Source organism: Pollicipes pollicipes, unplaced genomic scaffold (genome assembly GCF_011947565.3).
Source record: "Pollicipes pollicipes isolate AB1234 unplaced genomic scaffold, Ppol_2.1 Scaffold_4295;HRSCAF=5057_pilon_pilon_pilon, whole genome shotgun sequence".
NCBI classification, from domain to species: Eukaryota; Metazoa; Arthropoda; class Thecostraca; order Pollicipedomorpha; family Pollicipedidae; genus Pollicipes; species Pollicipes pollicipes.
Window position 1 is genome coordinate 10,777,441 of NW_023596461.1, and position 13,310 is coordinate 10,790,750.

Here is a 13,310-nt window from a genome sequence, read left to right on the forward strand (position 1 = left end):
ACTATCGCGGTTAAATAGCACTATCAAACAGGTGCCGCGGATTAGGAGCGACGTTCGGGTATCGTGCGATAGTGCTGAAGCAGTGCTATTAGATGTGCGGTGTCTGAGTTGAGCTGCGCGCTAAGCCCGATCACAAATATTCTCAAAACGCCGCCGTAGTTTGTCATCCATGTCTGGAGCGGCCGCCCGCCGTTCAATAAACGTCATGCGTAAAGCACAAAGAGGCGCCGGCGGCAATGCCCAGTGTTTAGGTCTCATACGACACCCCAGAGTCATTGCAATCCGAACGGCCGCGGTGCCATTGTCCAGCATGTTTTATTTGAGTGCAGCCGTAGTTGTGGACGATTCGGCGGACTCTTGGCCACATTCAATAATGCGTCGTAAGTTGTCCTATGAAACAAACGGGTGCCGGCGGCCGGACCCGATGTTTGCGTGCCTTGATGTAGCCCCGATGCAGTGCTATCAAATGAGCAAGGCCTCAATGGCCCAGTTGGATTGCAATAAAAGTTACGACGTTGCCGAAGTTTACTCCCTACCCCTAGAGCTGCTTCTCACCTTTCAACGATATACCGTGCGGTGGTAGATCTGCTGTCGCCGGACTTGGCGACAATCCACCAGACAATGGCGTTGGTGGATCTGCTGTCGCCGGACGTGGCGACAATCCACCAGACAATGGCGGTGGTAGATCTGCCGTCGAAAGCTGGGCTTGAGCACGAGATGCCTTGACTCACCCCCGGACTCGGGCTCATGTTGCTGCACTCAGGTTCGTTCTTGCGCAGTACGCACCAAATGGTGCGTTTGCTTTCAAATTATTTTGTTCTGTAGTTACTGTTTTTTCCTCGTCTTACTGCACGTCCGCTCATGCCTCAGGTGAACTCAGCAGCCGAATAAAGCGTGCGATATTTGAACAGTTTGACGAAAGACAAAAAAAGGCAGCAAGTCCATTACTTAAGCCATGTCTCGAGTCTCCCATCCCGGTCCAGCGCATCGCAGCACGTCGTGAACCTGTGAGATGGCGGACGCCCCTTGGTGACCTGTGAGCCGGTGGGCGCCCCTTGGTGACCTGTGAGATGGCGAGCGCCCCGTGGCTGAACGCGACGCTGCTCCCCTGGAACACACCTCGCCGCCGAGCGCGCCCGCCGACTCCGGCCACACGCCACGGATCGTGGCGCGGTCTCTGAACTCAGTACAGTCTCAGACACTACACGAGCCAAATTCCGGCGTGAACGGTGCTCAAGCTAATCAAACTTTCCGGCTCTTGTAATCTTAGCCATGCACCAGTGCCGTGCGACGACCGCGCGCACTGAGCAGCGCATCTCTGGCTCCACAATCTCTCAGCTATGACTGCGTTGGTGGTCGCGATAAAATGAACACTCATCTGCGAGTGGCCTTTGACAAAGCATCTGTGACTTTGGCTCTCTCATTTTTCACCCAGTGGTGTTCAGAGTGAAATACCACTGTAAACCGGATTTCACCGGATGACCTCATGCTGATCCAACAAATATCCTTTGTCGTCTGCCCACGTCAATCTTGTGAAGACCCTGGTTTGAGCGGTCTCCACAATTTGTCTACTGTTTGGTAAATAACGGTATAAGGCGAGCACAGTTTGGACATGAAACTAAAACTGCGAAATTCGTCTTCTCAGAAAATGCCACGGACAGCCGTAACAGCCGTAAAAATTCCACGATGAAATCATGTCTATCTCGAAATCATCCGTCAGCGGCACAAAAACAGGCGAGATTCGCACACAGAGCATTCTATATTGCATTTCAATAAAGCATCTTCAATGACACGTGATCAATATGTACATTATTACTCAGCAGTGGACACATGCAGTCTACATCGCAGCACCAATGCATACGGACAACATTTATCGAACGATAACTTGATGACAAATCATCACTGGGTGAAGCAGAAGTTATTCACGACACTCAGAGGCTGAGTAAATAAACATATTAGTAAACCACCTCTAACAGGGCATATCGATGTCACTAAAACAATATCACAATTGGTTTGGCAGCAACAGTCCCCTGTTACCAGCTTTTTGAAACAGGAATGTGACCAAGCGCACACACGCGTCTCTCGAGCATTACGGTTACATCCCCCAGCGCGTAACGACGGACGGTTGGGTCCAACACGTGGGACCGGCCCTCGGCATGAGCACCACTCTCGCCCCAGAGAGAGCTCCGGCGTCCCTGCCGCGGCACCAGGCCGCGGCCCGGCCAGCGCCCAGCGCAGCGTCAGGATCCAGGGGCGAGCCCGGCCGCCGGGCGGGCTGCCCACACCAGCCGGGCCCGCTCCCACCGGTCAGCGCCCTCAGGCGGGCGTGGCCCGCTCCGTGGGCGGGGAGCCGCCGCGCGCCGTCTCCTTCTCGGCGCGCAGCTTGCGCTCGCGCTCCTGGCGCAGGAAGTCGCCGGTCATGCGCAGCAGCTCGTACCGCTGGCGCAGGTGGCGCGCGCGCACGTGCTCCGACATGATCTCCTGGCACCGGTTGCTCGGGAACCAGCCGGACGTGGAGTCGAGCAGGCGCATGCCCTGGTACCAGCCTGGGGGCACGGCGGCGGGTCAGTCGGGCCCAAATCAGCCGGGGCAGCGGCAGAAACGGCGCCACTGCGCAGCCGGAAAGTCATTGTAATTCCCCTCTGGTAATGCCACATCCGCAGGTAAAGCCCGCACCTAGTTCACCTATCCTGTCATCCAGTGCCTATCAAAAGCGCCAATGAATCCAATAAAATGGTGTAATCGTGTGTTAAACGCACATGCAAAGTTCACATGTGTGTCCATAAAATCCGTCTTTGTTAACATGTTCAAGATACCTATGAATGCACCAATAAATGCATTGACGATTGACTATTCAGTGAATTTTAAGTTCATTTTATATCAATGCCACATCACATCATGGCGCATCACCTTGAAGAAAAGACAGACACAAGAAGTTGGCACATTCCTAAAACGGTAACTAAAAGAACCTTCCCAATTACGGCCGACTTTCTAGCAAACGTTATGCAAAATTCAGGCAGACAAAAGAGTGGGACGGAGTGCGATGGTGCCAAATGCCGTGACTACGACGGGAAGAACGTTGCGTTACGCAATTCCAGTCAGATGGATAGCAGCTGATTCAAACCGACAGTGGACGCATCAGAAGGACAAAACAGAGCGCATCTCTACCACAGACGGAACTAGGTCTGGCATATGCATAAGAGCACAAAGCGCGTCAGAACGACTTCAGCCAAGCAAAATGGAACAATAACACCAGGCGAACAGAATCGACAAGAAACACCACGTCTGGTCAGCATAGACTTGTCAAGAGCACAGATCAGCGCACTGGTGCGTCCCGTCCATCACGTGGAGCGAAAGGCGTGACCGAAGGCGCGTCCGGGCGATCGCGGCAACGTCACAAACCACGCCACGCCGGCAAACGGTGCCCCTTCCCCCCCCCCCCCCCCCCGTTTGCCGCGCCCTCCACCAAAGCCACCACGGCGTCCCTGCGGGCCGCAGAGCAAAGCAGGACCAAGACTGGAAGGCAAGCGGTCAGCAGACGAGGCTGGCTTACGGAGTGGCGCCGCGTCTCTGGTCGGGGCCGCCGAGGTCATGAGGCTGCCGCGGCCGCACCTTGGAGAGCAGCCAAGCGTTAGTCGGCGTCCTGCCGCGCCGCGTCACAAGCGGGTCCGAGCCGCAGCCCGACCGAGACCTCGTCTGACCCGCGACCTCGCCTGGCCCGGGCTCCAGTGTCCTTGACACAGCCAGCATCGCTCCCCCGCCGCAGCACCGCCCCCCATCGTCAGCAAGTCCGCCGGCAGCCGTGCTCAGCGAGGGCGTCGCGTTAGCGCCAGGAGCTCAGAGGCGGGCGGATAGGCCAGGCAGCGCGCGTGATGTCGGTGGCGAGCCGGCGCGGAGCCGGGTCAGCAGGCAGCGCACTCACCGTCGGGCACCTTACGCAGCACCTTGAGCACGTCGCCCACGTGCAGCGTAATCTCGTCCGGCTGCTGAGCGGCGTACGGGTGGACCGCCAGCACCTGCGGACAGTCCCACGTCTCGTACACGGTCTCGGTCTCCGTCTTCTGCGTCTTGGGCGTGACGGCCTCCACCCAGCGCACGCGCTCCGACTCCACCGGACAGCAGAACAGCTGCAACGGGAACAGAGGCAGAGGCGTCAGGTAGGGTGTGGCAGCAGCGGCTGTCACTGGGCTAACGATCCGCGAACGGGCAGACCGCACCACGCAAGAGCCAAACCAGTCAAGCATAGATAAGGCTTGTTTCCACCACATGGCAAAGGCAACTGTATCTGACAAACAGAGCACACAGGAATCGATGCTGCCAAGCGCATCACTAACGGGACAACATCATACGATCAAAGATGTCCGGCACGTGGGAGGGCCAAAACCCATTTTGATGCAAGTTCTGGTCAGGGATCGGTCAGTGCTAAGCATCAAAAAAGTGCATGCGTCTTGTAGTATCAACCATATGCAACACAAACGACAAAGATAACATTCGTGACGCATACGACGGTTAACAAAATTGATCAGAAAAGGAGCAGGAAACTCTCGGTTGTATGGTCCCAGCCGGAGCTGGCACGCACCATTTCGACCGTCTTGCCCTCGTGGTTGCTGAGCAGCGTGAGCAGGAACTTGTCCGCGCGATCCTCGGCGTTCTCGGTCAGCTGCACCATGTTCCGCAAACAATAGTCCAGCACGAGGTAGAAGCCGTCACTGTAACCGACGCCAGCCGCCCTCACCCACTGTGCGTAGTGTCAAGCGTGGACAGAAGATTGCTGTTGCGTTTGCTCCACAGCAGACATGCATCTTTTGAACATTAATCATTGCTGCGGCTCGTTTACAGGACTTGGCAAGTGTGAACGATAAGGCCCATATGTGTATAAGGTGAGGTGGTAGGTAACGGGAGAGTGGGATGAGGGAGCAGGTGGGATGAATGTTGGATAACGCGGCCAAACCCACGCTGTCAGATCAGAACAGCCACAGGCAGCAATATCATTTACACTTTATGATGGGTTTTATCAGTGTCGTTCTGGCCAGAATGTGCTCACGCTTATTCGGCACCGGGGAAAATAATCACCTTTTCCTCTTGGAGATGATCAGCAGGTCGTTGAAGAGGAACATGTGGACGGTCTGTTGGCGAGCCTGTTTGCGACCGAAGGTCAGTTTGGAATCGTCCGCCTTGCAGACAGTTCGCACCAGCTCGCCTTTCTTAACCAGCCACCTGTGGAACAAACAGCTGTTTCACGACCTTGCCGTTTGGTGTGTACTCTGATCGCATATTGTACAATAACAAACATGAGATTATTATGACTGAAAACCTTTGCATTCTAAGTAACGACGAATGCCATGCAAGTATGAATGCAGATAGAACGAGCTCAAAAATCCCAGCCTTCTACCAACCCAACCAAGGCCGCAGCCAGGATTTTTTACATGAAGTGGCGGAATCCCCCCCCCCCCCCCCGGCTGTGCCCCTGAATCCAGCGCATCGTTCCTCAAAGCGACCTGGCATACAGACCTGCTGCCCGTGACCAGTGGGAAGACCTTGGTGTCCTTGAACAGCAGCTGGCGGCTGATGGATACCAGCTCCTCCAGCCGCTCGTTCCGGCGCGCCTCCTCGTTGCAGTCCTTCACCAGCTGACAACGGGCGAGGGAACGTCCGTCAAGACACCGGTTCCATTCAGTGTGGCGTGGAATAGGAAACGCCTAACTGAATCACCAACGCGTGGTGATGCCGTTTGATGATGCTTACAGAAGGCTCTTCCAGTATCGCATAGTATAACTGAGACGGTACCGCCAGCCTAAGACTGAGCTCGATCACCTTTGGAACCATGCCACGGCATGGCTCGAGGAGCTGACCTGCGTGAGCGTCTGGTAGGCCATCTGGCAGCTGTTGTACTCCGGATGTCCGGGCTCCAGCCTGACCAGGATGGCCGACACCAGCAGTGGCAGCCGCGTCACCCGCTGCATGGGCAACATCAGGAACGAGTGCAGGCTGAGGCTCTGGCACTGGGACGACGATTCCAGCCGCCGCAGCACCTCCACAAACTGCGGACTCTTCTCCCTGAGAACGGGATTGCGCCCGTCTCAGATCTGTCCACGAGCGTAGCACCGGGGCGAAGGACTTAACCCAAGTCATTAGTTGCATTATAACAGTCAGTAGCATGACAGACTTTCCAGTGTCTCGTCACAATAACTGGATGCGACGTGTCTATGCGATGGCGACGACAAATACTGGCAGACCGCACCCACGCACCTGAGCTCCTTCAGCTTTCTGTCCTGGATGATCTGGTTGGCGCAGTAGTGTTTGTACACGTGGAAGTGGGAGGCAGCGTGAGTCTGGATCACCTGACACAGGCCTCGCAGCATCACGTCCTCCTGCCAGCGCCGCTCCAAATCCGTGAGGAACGCCTCCGAGCACTGGCGCACTGCAAACCAACACCGCGTCACGTATCCGCCAGGTGGCACCAGGCGCACCGCAAAAGGGTCGGGTGTGACGCACGCGTTATGGGAGCGTGGAGACAGAGACAGACTTGTTTGGGAAGCACCCCATTTGTGGCTATGCATCCCTCTAACTCACAAGGCAAAAGTGAATTCACAGCAACAAGCAAAGGTGAGCGAAGGTAGCCTGTTCGAGCCCCTTTGCGGCGTCCTAACCTAACCTAACCTAACCTAACCTAACCTAACCTAACCTAACCTATGCTACCTTTGTCAGCGTTTGAGAACAGGGCCTGGTAGTCGGCCTTGTTGAGGATGCAGTCAGGCGACTGGAACTGGCACAGGGTAGGCTCCTCCCTGAAGTGTCGCACCAGCACCGACAGCGACTTCTGGTAGGAGGCCTCCGAGCTGACCACCTCGAACATGGCCTCCTGCAGCCGCTTCTCGTCGCTGCTCAGTTTGTCTGCCAACGCCAGGTGTCTCGCGTCCAGACACTGCGCTGCTCCGCTGTTAGCCACTTATTTTGAGCTCTGAGTGAGACATCATATGCACTACAGCTACTCAATAGAGGTTAAAAAGTTACGGGTTAGGTGATTTTACGGCTTAGTTTACTGTTTACAGGCCAACAACATCGGTATATTTTCGTAACTCGTGTAGCTTCCCAATTTATAAGCTATGGCAATGATCTCACACACATCAGAAATCGATCGCCTTTCGACTTAAGTTAAAAAGTGACAGCGACAGTAACAGTTTGGCAGTTTGACAGTGGCTTACAACTAAAGGGTACAGCAACACTCTCAGACATGCACACCGTCGATGGTCCAGCCGAGACGATGCCTTCCCGGCCGGCGGCGCCACTCACCGAGGATGCCGCTGTTGATGACCTCCGGCAGCTGACACCAGAGCGATCGCTGGCCCTCGGCCGGCGCCGCCAGCAGCTCGATGGCTGATGGCCGCGAGTGGAGGCGGCGGCGGGCCGGCGGCGGCGGCGGCGGCGGATCCTGAGAGCCGGCCGCCGCGTCCGGCGGCGCCGCCTCGCCGTCCGGTGGCGACTCGCGGATCGTCTCGTAGTCGTCCTCCGAGCCGCCGCTCACCGACTCCTGGTAGCAGCGGTCCCGCAGGTACACCTGGAGAGGAGACGGCGTCAGACGTCGCACCTGCTACAACAGTCGGGCTCGAAGAGGCAGACTTGCTACACCTGAGGTCAGCATGCTTCCTGCATGCTAACCTCAAGTGTAGCAAGTCCTATGTGTACCAGGTGACACATCCGGATGCCACCTGGTAAAAACGGACATGCTACATGCCTACAAGACATATGCCTGCTGCACCCAGAGAGCCCAGTAGCAAAGAAGCCACCCGCCCTGTGGACAGTTTTGCACAGGTACTGCCAAGCGGGGCGAGGGCATGACGCATGGACAAGGGCAAGGCGTAGCTGGCAGCACAAAGGGAGGCTCTGTCTAAGGCAATCTAGACACTTACAACGCACTATGTGAACACTGGGGCGCAGTTCCAGGCGGGGGGAGGGAGGTCGTACCTGGTAGAGCGGCTCCTTGTCGAGCAGGCTGGTGTACTGCTCCTCCTCCTCGACCCCCGGCTCGGCGGCGACCGCGGCCGCATCGGTCGACAGCATGTACTCGGTGTTGTCGTGGCTGGAGGCGGCGGCGCCCGGCTCGGGCCGCGGCCAGGCCGGCTCAGCTCGACCGGCAGGCGGCGGCGGCCGCGCGCCTCGCGCCGCCGGCGGGGGCAGCGGCGGCGCCTGCTCCGCGTCCACGGAGGCCGAGTGGCGGAATGGAACCGTCGCCAGCGGCCGCGCCGCCAGCTGCGACTGCGTCGACAGCGAGCGGACCAAGCCGGGACTAGACGAGTCTGCCGGCGGAACGGCGGCGTATGGGGACGGCCGGCGCCGGAGGCCGCGCGCGCGGTTGGGGTCGCCTCAGCACGGCCTCGAGACCCAGGACCCTCCGCGGGGAAACGGTCAGCGGCAGGAAGGAAGGCATCAATGCAAGATCGCAACGAGCAGCAGTGCCGCGTGAATTATAGGTTTAATGGCGTGCAATGAAACGGAGTGCTTGAATCCTGCCCTGTTTGTCATGGATTTTGAGCGCTGGCGTAGATGCGCTGTCGTTTCACCTGGTTCTGATGAGCACGCCGCACATTTCAAGGGTACTCATAGTTTCGATAGCAAAGTTGTTCTAAGTAACAAACGCCACATCACTGCGATAGGTGACTCCGCTTGCTGTGACCAGTCACAGCGTGACGGAACACATCACAAACACACACACAACGCAACAGTATGCAGGCAGTCACATGTGCCGCACCAAGCACACCTTTGCCCAAGCTAACATAAAAAGCTAACACCAGCACGCCGAGAATGTTAGCAAGCACGAATCGGGTGTAATCCGGCAGGATTAACACCCAGAACCGAGGTTTAAAGCCCCACGTAAGGTTATCAGTAAGGGTAAATGCGGAAAGCATTGGCGCGAGAATCTCCCCGGGAAGACACTTTTCTTTAGAACTGGCGTCGATTCCGTCTCCGGGAAGAAAGGTCTTTCTGTCTTTTTGACCGGATCTCAAGCTTAAAACAAATGGTTGAATCCATTGCAGTGTCCAGCTTTCCAGGAATCGCAGTCCGATAGTGGCCAAGTTCAGCAAATTTACAGCTATACCGCCGTTGAACAAACAGAAAAGACCGATTAATGGACCAACGAAGGCTGTGCAAACACTAGTGCTATCGCAGGCCCGTGTGCGGTGGTTTGCAGCTGATATCACGTCTGTGGGGGGGGGGGGGGGACACACACCGACCCGTGCCGTGTGATGGGGCCGTACCAGGCGAGCGTGCCGGAAGCGGTGAGTTTGCGGAGGCGGCCGCGGGCGGCGCTGGCGGCGCCGGCGGCGCGGTGCGCGGCCTGACCAGGCCGAGACTGGGCTTACGCGCGGCGGCCGACGAGACGGCCGACTCGCGGGACGAGCTCGACTGGCTGGAGGGCAGGCGCACGCGGGCCGCCTCCGCCTGCTGCAGGCTCGACAGGCTGTCCGTGTCCGACCGTCTGCCGGGAGCGGCGCGGGCATGATCACAGATGGCGGCGGCGGCGGCGGCGGCGGCGGCACATGCGCGCGATTCAAACGGACAGCTGCGCGGTCATTGGCGGACACGGCAGGCGCGCAGAACTCCCGATAGACAGCAAAAGGTCACGGTGACGGACACAAATGGGCTTGGAATGCTGAAACACCGCGGCAAACGTGGCTTCAAACAGTCTGAGAGGGTCAACAGATCACGACTATCGACGGTATTCTGGTCACACACTCACACACCAGACCACAGGCGCCAGTGGGATTCGGAGCCGGCAGAAGGGAACTATCGGATGGGAGCGGCGTTGAAGAACCTCGGGTTCACAAGCTGGGTCAGTTTCTGGCTGGCGTACCCAGCCTGATAGCAGTGCCTGGGGCGGACACTGGTGACCAGCGTTGAAGAAAAGCATGCGCTGGGAATGACACCGTTGCTGACATTCTGTTCCCACCTCATTATAGCATCCATCGAAAACTTGATGGATACACATCACCAGGCAGAGGGCATGTTTGAACGCACGGAAACATAGACTAGTCCAGTGCAAAGTCCAAATGTGAACGAAGCCGCCAATGTTGGCAATTGGCAACATGGCATATTTGAATTCGCGGCAATACTCCGCAAGCACACGCCGACCCTACGTAAGTACATGATGTGCGTGCATGGCATGGGTGTAACTTTTCAGGGTGTGTGACACCTTGGAAACGGCCGTGAGATATTCGTAGCGCCTTGGTTGTGATGTTTGAAGTTGAACCGGCCAGTTGAGATAGCTATTACGTTGGACAAAGCAAAACACCCAGACGAGAAGCCAGCAAATGCAGCAAGACCCATTTTTCTTAGCAGCAAGGACTTTCAAGCCAGCCTCAATACCACAGCGGAAATCTGAGATAAATCTCCCATCGTTATGCCTCATTCATGCTTTTCAAATGACGAGTCAAGGTTTCAGGGTCCCGTAATGGGCACTGGGAGCAGACAAATCAGGGCACGCAGGGAGGCGTATCAGGAAGTGATACAATCCAGTCAAGGCCCGTGTGATTGTCTGAGCGGAACTGATCCAAACTGGCTCTGCAACAAACCTGCAAGGCGTGAAGGTAGCCGGCAACGTGTTGCGAAAAGGAGGACATGATGCGAGAGAACATATGGGTGTAGGAGATCGTGCAGGTTGTAGCGTGAAGGATGCAGGAAGAGATCATAGCTGGGAGCGGGACTTCGTCGGCCTACCAGGTTGTTGGTCGTTGCTTCAAAGAAAAAGGGGAGCACCAATACAGCGGCACGATTCAGCATGCTTCATTCTGTTCGGGTAATGCAGACGAACTATATATGCCACTACACACAAAAGATATTCGGAATTGAATAATTTAACGAGCATCATAGATGCCATTGCGAACAAAAAAGGATATGAAGCAGAAAGATATGATCACGCGAGGCGAAATCACACGACACTACGACGGCGTGTCTACATTAGTCATAATCACGACCATTGAGACGCTACGTGGCGTGGGCAGGGTGGCATAAGGACGGACGTAAAAACCGTCGATTATTGCCATGTATCGTCCTTGTCATGTATCGGTAGCATTTCCTGTGAAAATAAAATCATCACCTTTAGACACCCATGCATTACTTTATAAATCACATCGCAGGAAAATCGCCTGCCCGCCGGTGTGGGCAAGCCTGGCAACTCCAGCCAGCGAAGCCGATAAGCTCGTAGTTATTTACATTTTTGGCGACTGCGACCAAAACATCGGGAAAAACGCGACTACTGAGGGCGGATATCGGCAAGAGTGAGCGAGACCACACGCCACGTGGTTTTCATGATCCAATATCACTCGGCTTAAGCCGCAACCTTTTTGCATTTGAGACCAGTCCCGAAAAATGAGAAGTGGGAGTTCCTTGGTCGATTAGCGGTGTGCCTATCAATCGGAAAATGGCGTGATGGCTTAGTGATTCGTAGGCGGCGCGAACACGTACACCGCGCAGCTGGTCTTGAGCCTCAAGCTGCTCCGATTGCCGAGACGTATCATTAATCATTAACGACGCTCCAGAACGCCCGGACCACTGGCCCACGCTTGGTCGCGCGTGACTGGCTGCACGTATCGACCGACGCGTTTACCAGCACGAGCGAACCGGCAAAATGCGTCGTTTCCTCGTCGGGAAAACGGTGTTGGCTTCGTGCAGCTGCGACGCACGCTCGTCGAGATCCGAGACCGAGTTCGATCTGTGCTGTGCTGCCTTTTGGCAAGCAAGCAAACTTCGCGTGTCACATCTAAATCAAATGGAAAAGGCTACGTTTTGATCATGTTACGAAACAATTATTTTTAAATCAATCATCGAAAAATCCTCAGGAGACAGTCCTTATCATTGACATGTCCTGAAATTTACGCAGCAAATGTTCCAAAAAGCTCCGCATCCTGCTTCCAAAAACTGCAAGATGCTGCGATCTGCAGTTGCAAAGAAATCGGCTTCACATAACGTGGCAACAGGGCCGAGACAGGTCGAGTCACCCAAATTCACAATTTCCTCCCTATTTAGGCAACGCTCGCTCAGTCCGGCGGTCCCGCTCCTAACCACTGCTATCCACAGCAGCAGGAGGCCGGCGGGCGCGGCGGTGTGGGCCACTGACCTGACCGAGGACCGGTTGGAGCTGGGGTCACTCTCGGACCGGACGTCGGGCTCGGTCGCGGCCGGCAGCCCACCCGGGCTGGATCACCAGGTCCAGGTAGAAGGTGGACGAGTCGCCGCTCGGCGTGATCACGCTTGACACGCTCTTCTTCTTACGCAGGTGGTTCTTCAGCGACCACTTGGGCTTCACAACCACGGATACTGGAAGCAAGCGACTGGTTAATCACAATGCAGACGCTATCCAGTGATCTGACGCGAAACTATGCCAATTATCTGCGGAGGAAACTTGATCTTGTCGCTGACAACGGCTGTAAGACCGCTCAAGCAAAAGAAACTGCAGCATAACCACCGTCGCTCCGCCAGCCTGTGTCCGAGAGGCAGCCGGCGCATAAGCCGCTCTTGGCCCCACGTTATCTGATGTGGATATGGGCAAGAAGGAGACGGTATCGCTGTGGAGTGCGGACGGCTCCCTCACCTGGCCCTTCGGGCCCGGCGGAAGTCGACTTTTTGCGAATTCGACTGATGCCCAAACGGATGTCAGACTTGGTAAGGTTCCAGTTCTTCTGCCATCGCTTCTTCATGTCCTCGGCGATCTTCTGCATGCCGTTCGACGGCTGGTCCTGGTCCATGTCCTGAAACAGATGGAAAAGTGTGAAGTTTTGCTCCATGATGGAGTCACAAGTGGTAAAGGAACGCAACAGGTGTACTCTTCTGCAGTTTTCACAGTCCTCGTCCGTCCCCTATACGCTCACAGTAGCCGTCGTGCAGAAGCCTTGCTGCCGACACGTGACGTGACCACGGCTGACAATACCCCGATCAGGCGGTACCGAGATCGCTCCTGACTGTGCGCGCCCGCACTACATCTGTGTGTTCTAAGTGGAGGGCCGTGACGGCCGCCAGGGGTGGCGTGACAGCCCCACACGGGGAGCGCCGTGACAGCTCCCATACGAGGAGTGTCGTAACGTCGCCACACGGGGAGTGCCGTGACGGCTCCCGTGCGCGGAGTGCCGTGACGGCCCCCATACGGGGGGTTCGGTGACAGTTCCCATACGGGGAGCGCCGTGATGGCTTTCATACGCAGATCTGCAGCGAGACCGCGCTCGCTCGCCGACGCAAACACAACTATCGCTCGAATCCCGGCCATATCGGCGGTGGTCTCGGCGGAACGCCCGAGCGTATCGGATCGTCTACTCTGC

General features: G+C 56.5%; 1 protein-coding gene across 3 annotated transcripts; it reads right to left on the minus strand.

The window, feature by feature from the left end:
- Nucleotides 1-1,740: 1,740 nt before the first annotated feature.
- LOC119096859 (ephexin-1) lies at nt 1,741-12,135 on the minus strand. Of its 3 annotated transcripts, XM_037219822.1 has the most exons (13): nt 12,116-12,135; nt 9,258-9,478; nt 7,966-8,297; nt 7,294-7,558; nt 6,700-6,894; nt 6,250-6,421; nt 5,853-6,057; nt 5,512-5,630; nt 5,074-5,217; nt 4,580-4,709; nt 3,923-4,127; nt 3,554-3,612; nt 2,460-2,546 (listed from the first exon to the last, which is right to left on the minus strand). In XM_037219822.1, the coding sequence occupies exons 3-12, from the start codon at nt 8,059-8,061 to the stop codon at nt 3,590-3,592; spliced, it is 1,554 nt and encodes a 517-aa protein (XP_037075717.1). In that variant the 5' UTR covers nt 8,062-8,297; nt 9,258-9,478; nt 12,116-12,135; the 3' UTR covers nt 2,460-2,546; nt 3,554-3,589. The 3 variants fall into 3 exon arrangements, with proteins under 3 accessions (XP_037075716.1, XP_037075718.1, XP_037075717.1); XM_037219821.1 differs by lacking the exon at nt 3,554-3,612 and having other exon boundaries at nt 1,741-2,546; XM_037219823.1 differs by lacking the exons at nt 3,554-3,612; nt 12,116-12,135 and having other exon boundaries at nt 1,741-2,546; nt 9,363-9,478.
- Nucleotides 12,136-13,310: the final 1,175 nt, after the last annotated feature.

Bases quoted from the DNA above. Each gene is read 5' to 3' on its own strand.
- LOC119096859 (XM_037219821.1), bottom strand. From the start codon at position 8,061: ATGCTGTCGACCGATGCGGCCGCGGTCGCCGCCGAGCCGGGGGTCGAG. The intron at 6,895-7,293 runs GTGAGTGGCGCC...TGGCGTTGGCAG, and splicing joins CATCAACAGCGGCATCCTCG to ACAAACTGAGCAGCGACGAG. The intron at 5,218-5,511 runs GTCTGTATGCCA...TTTGTTCCACAG, and splicing joins CCACTGGTCACGGGCAGCAG to GTGGCTGGTTAAGAAAGGCG.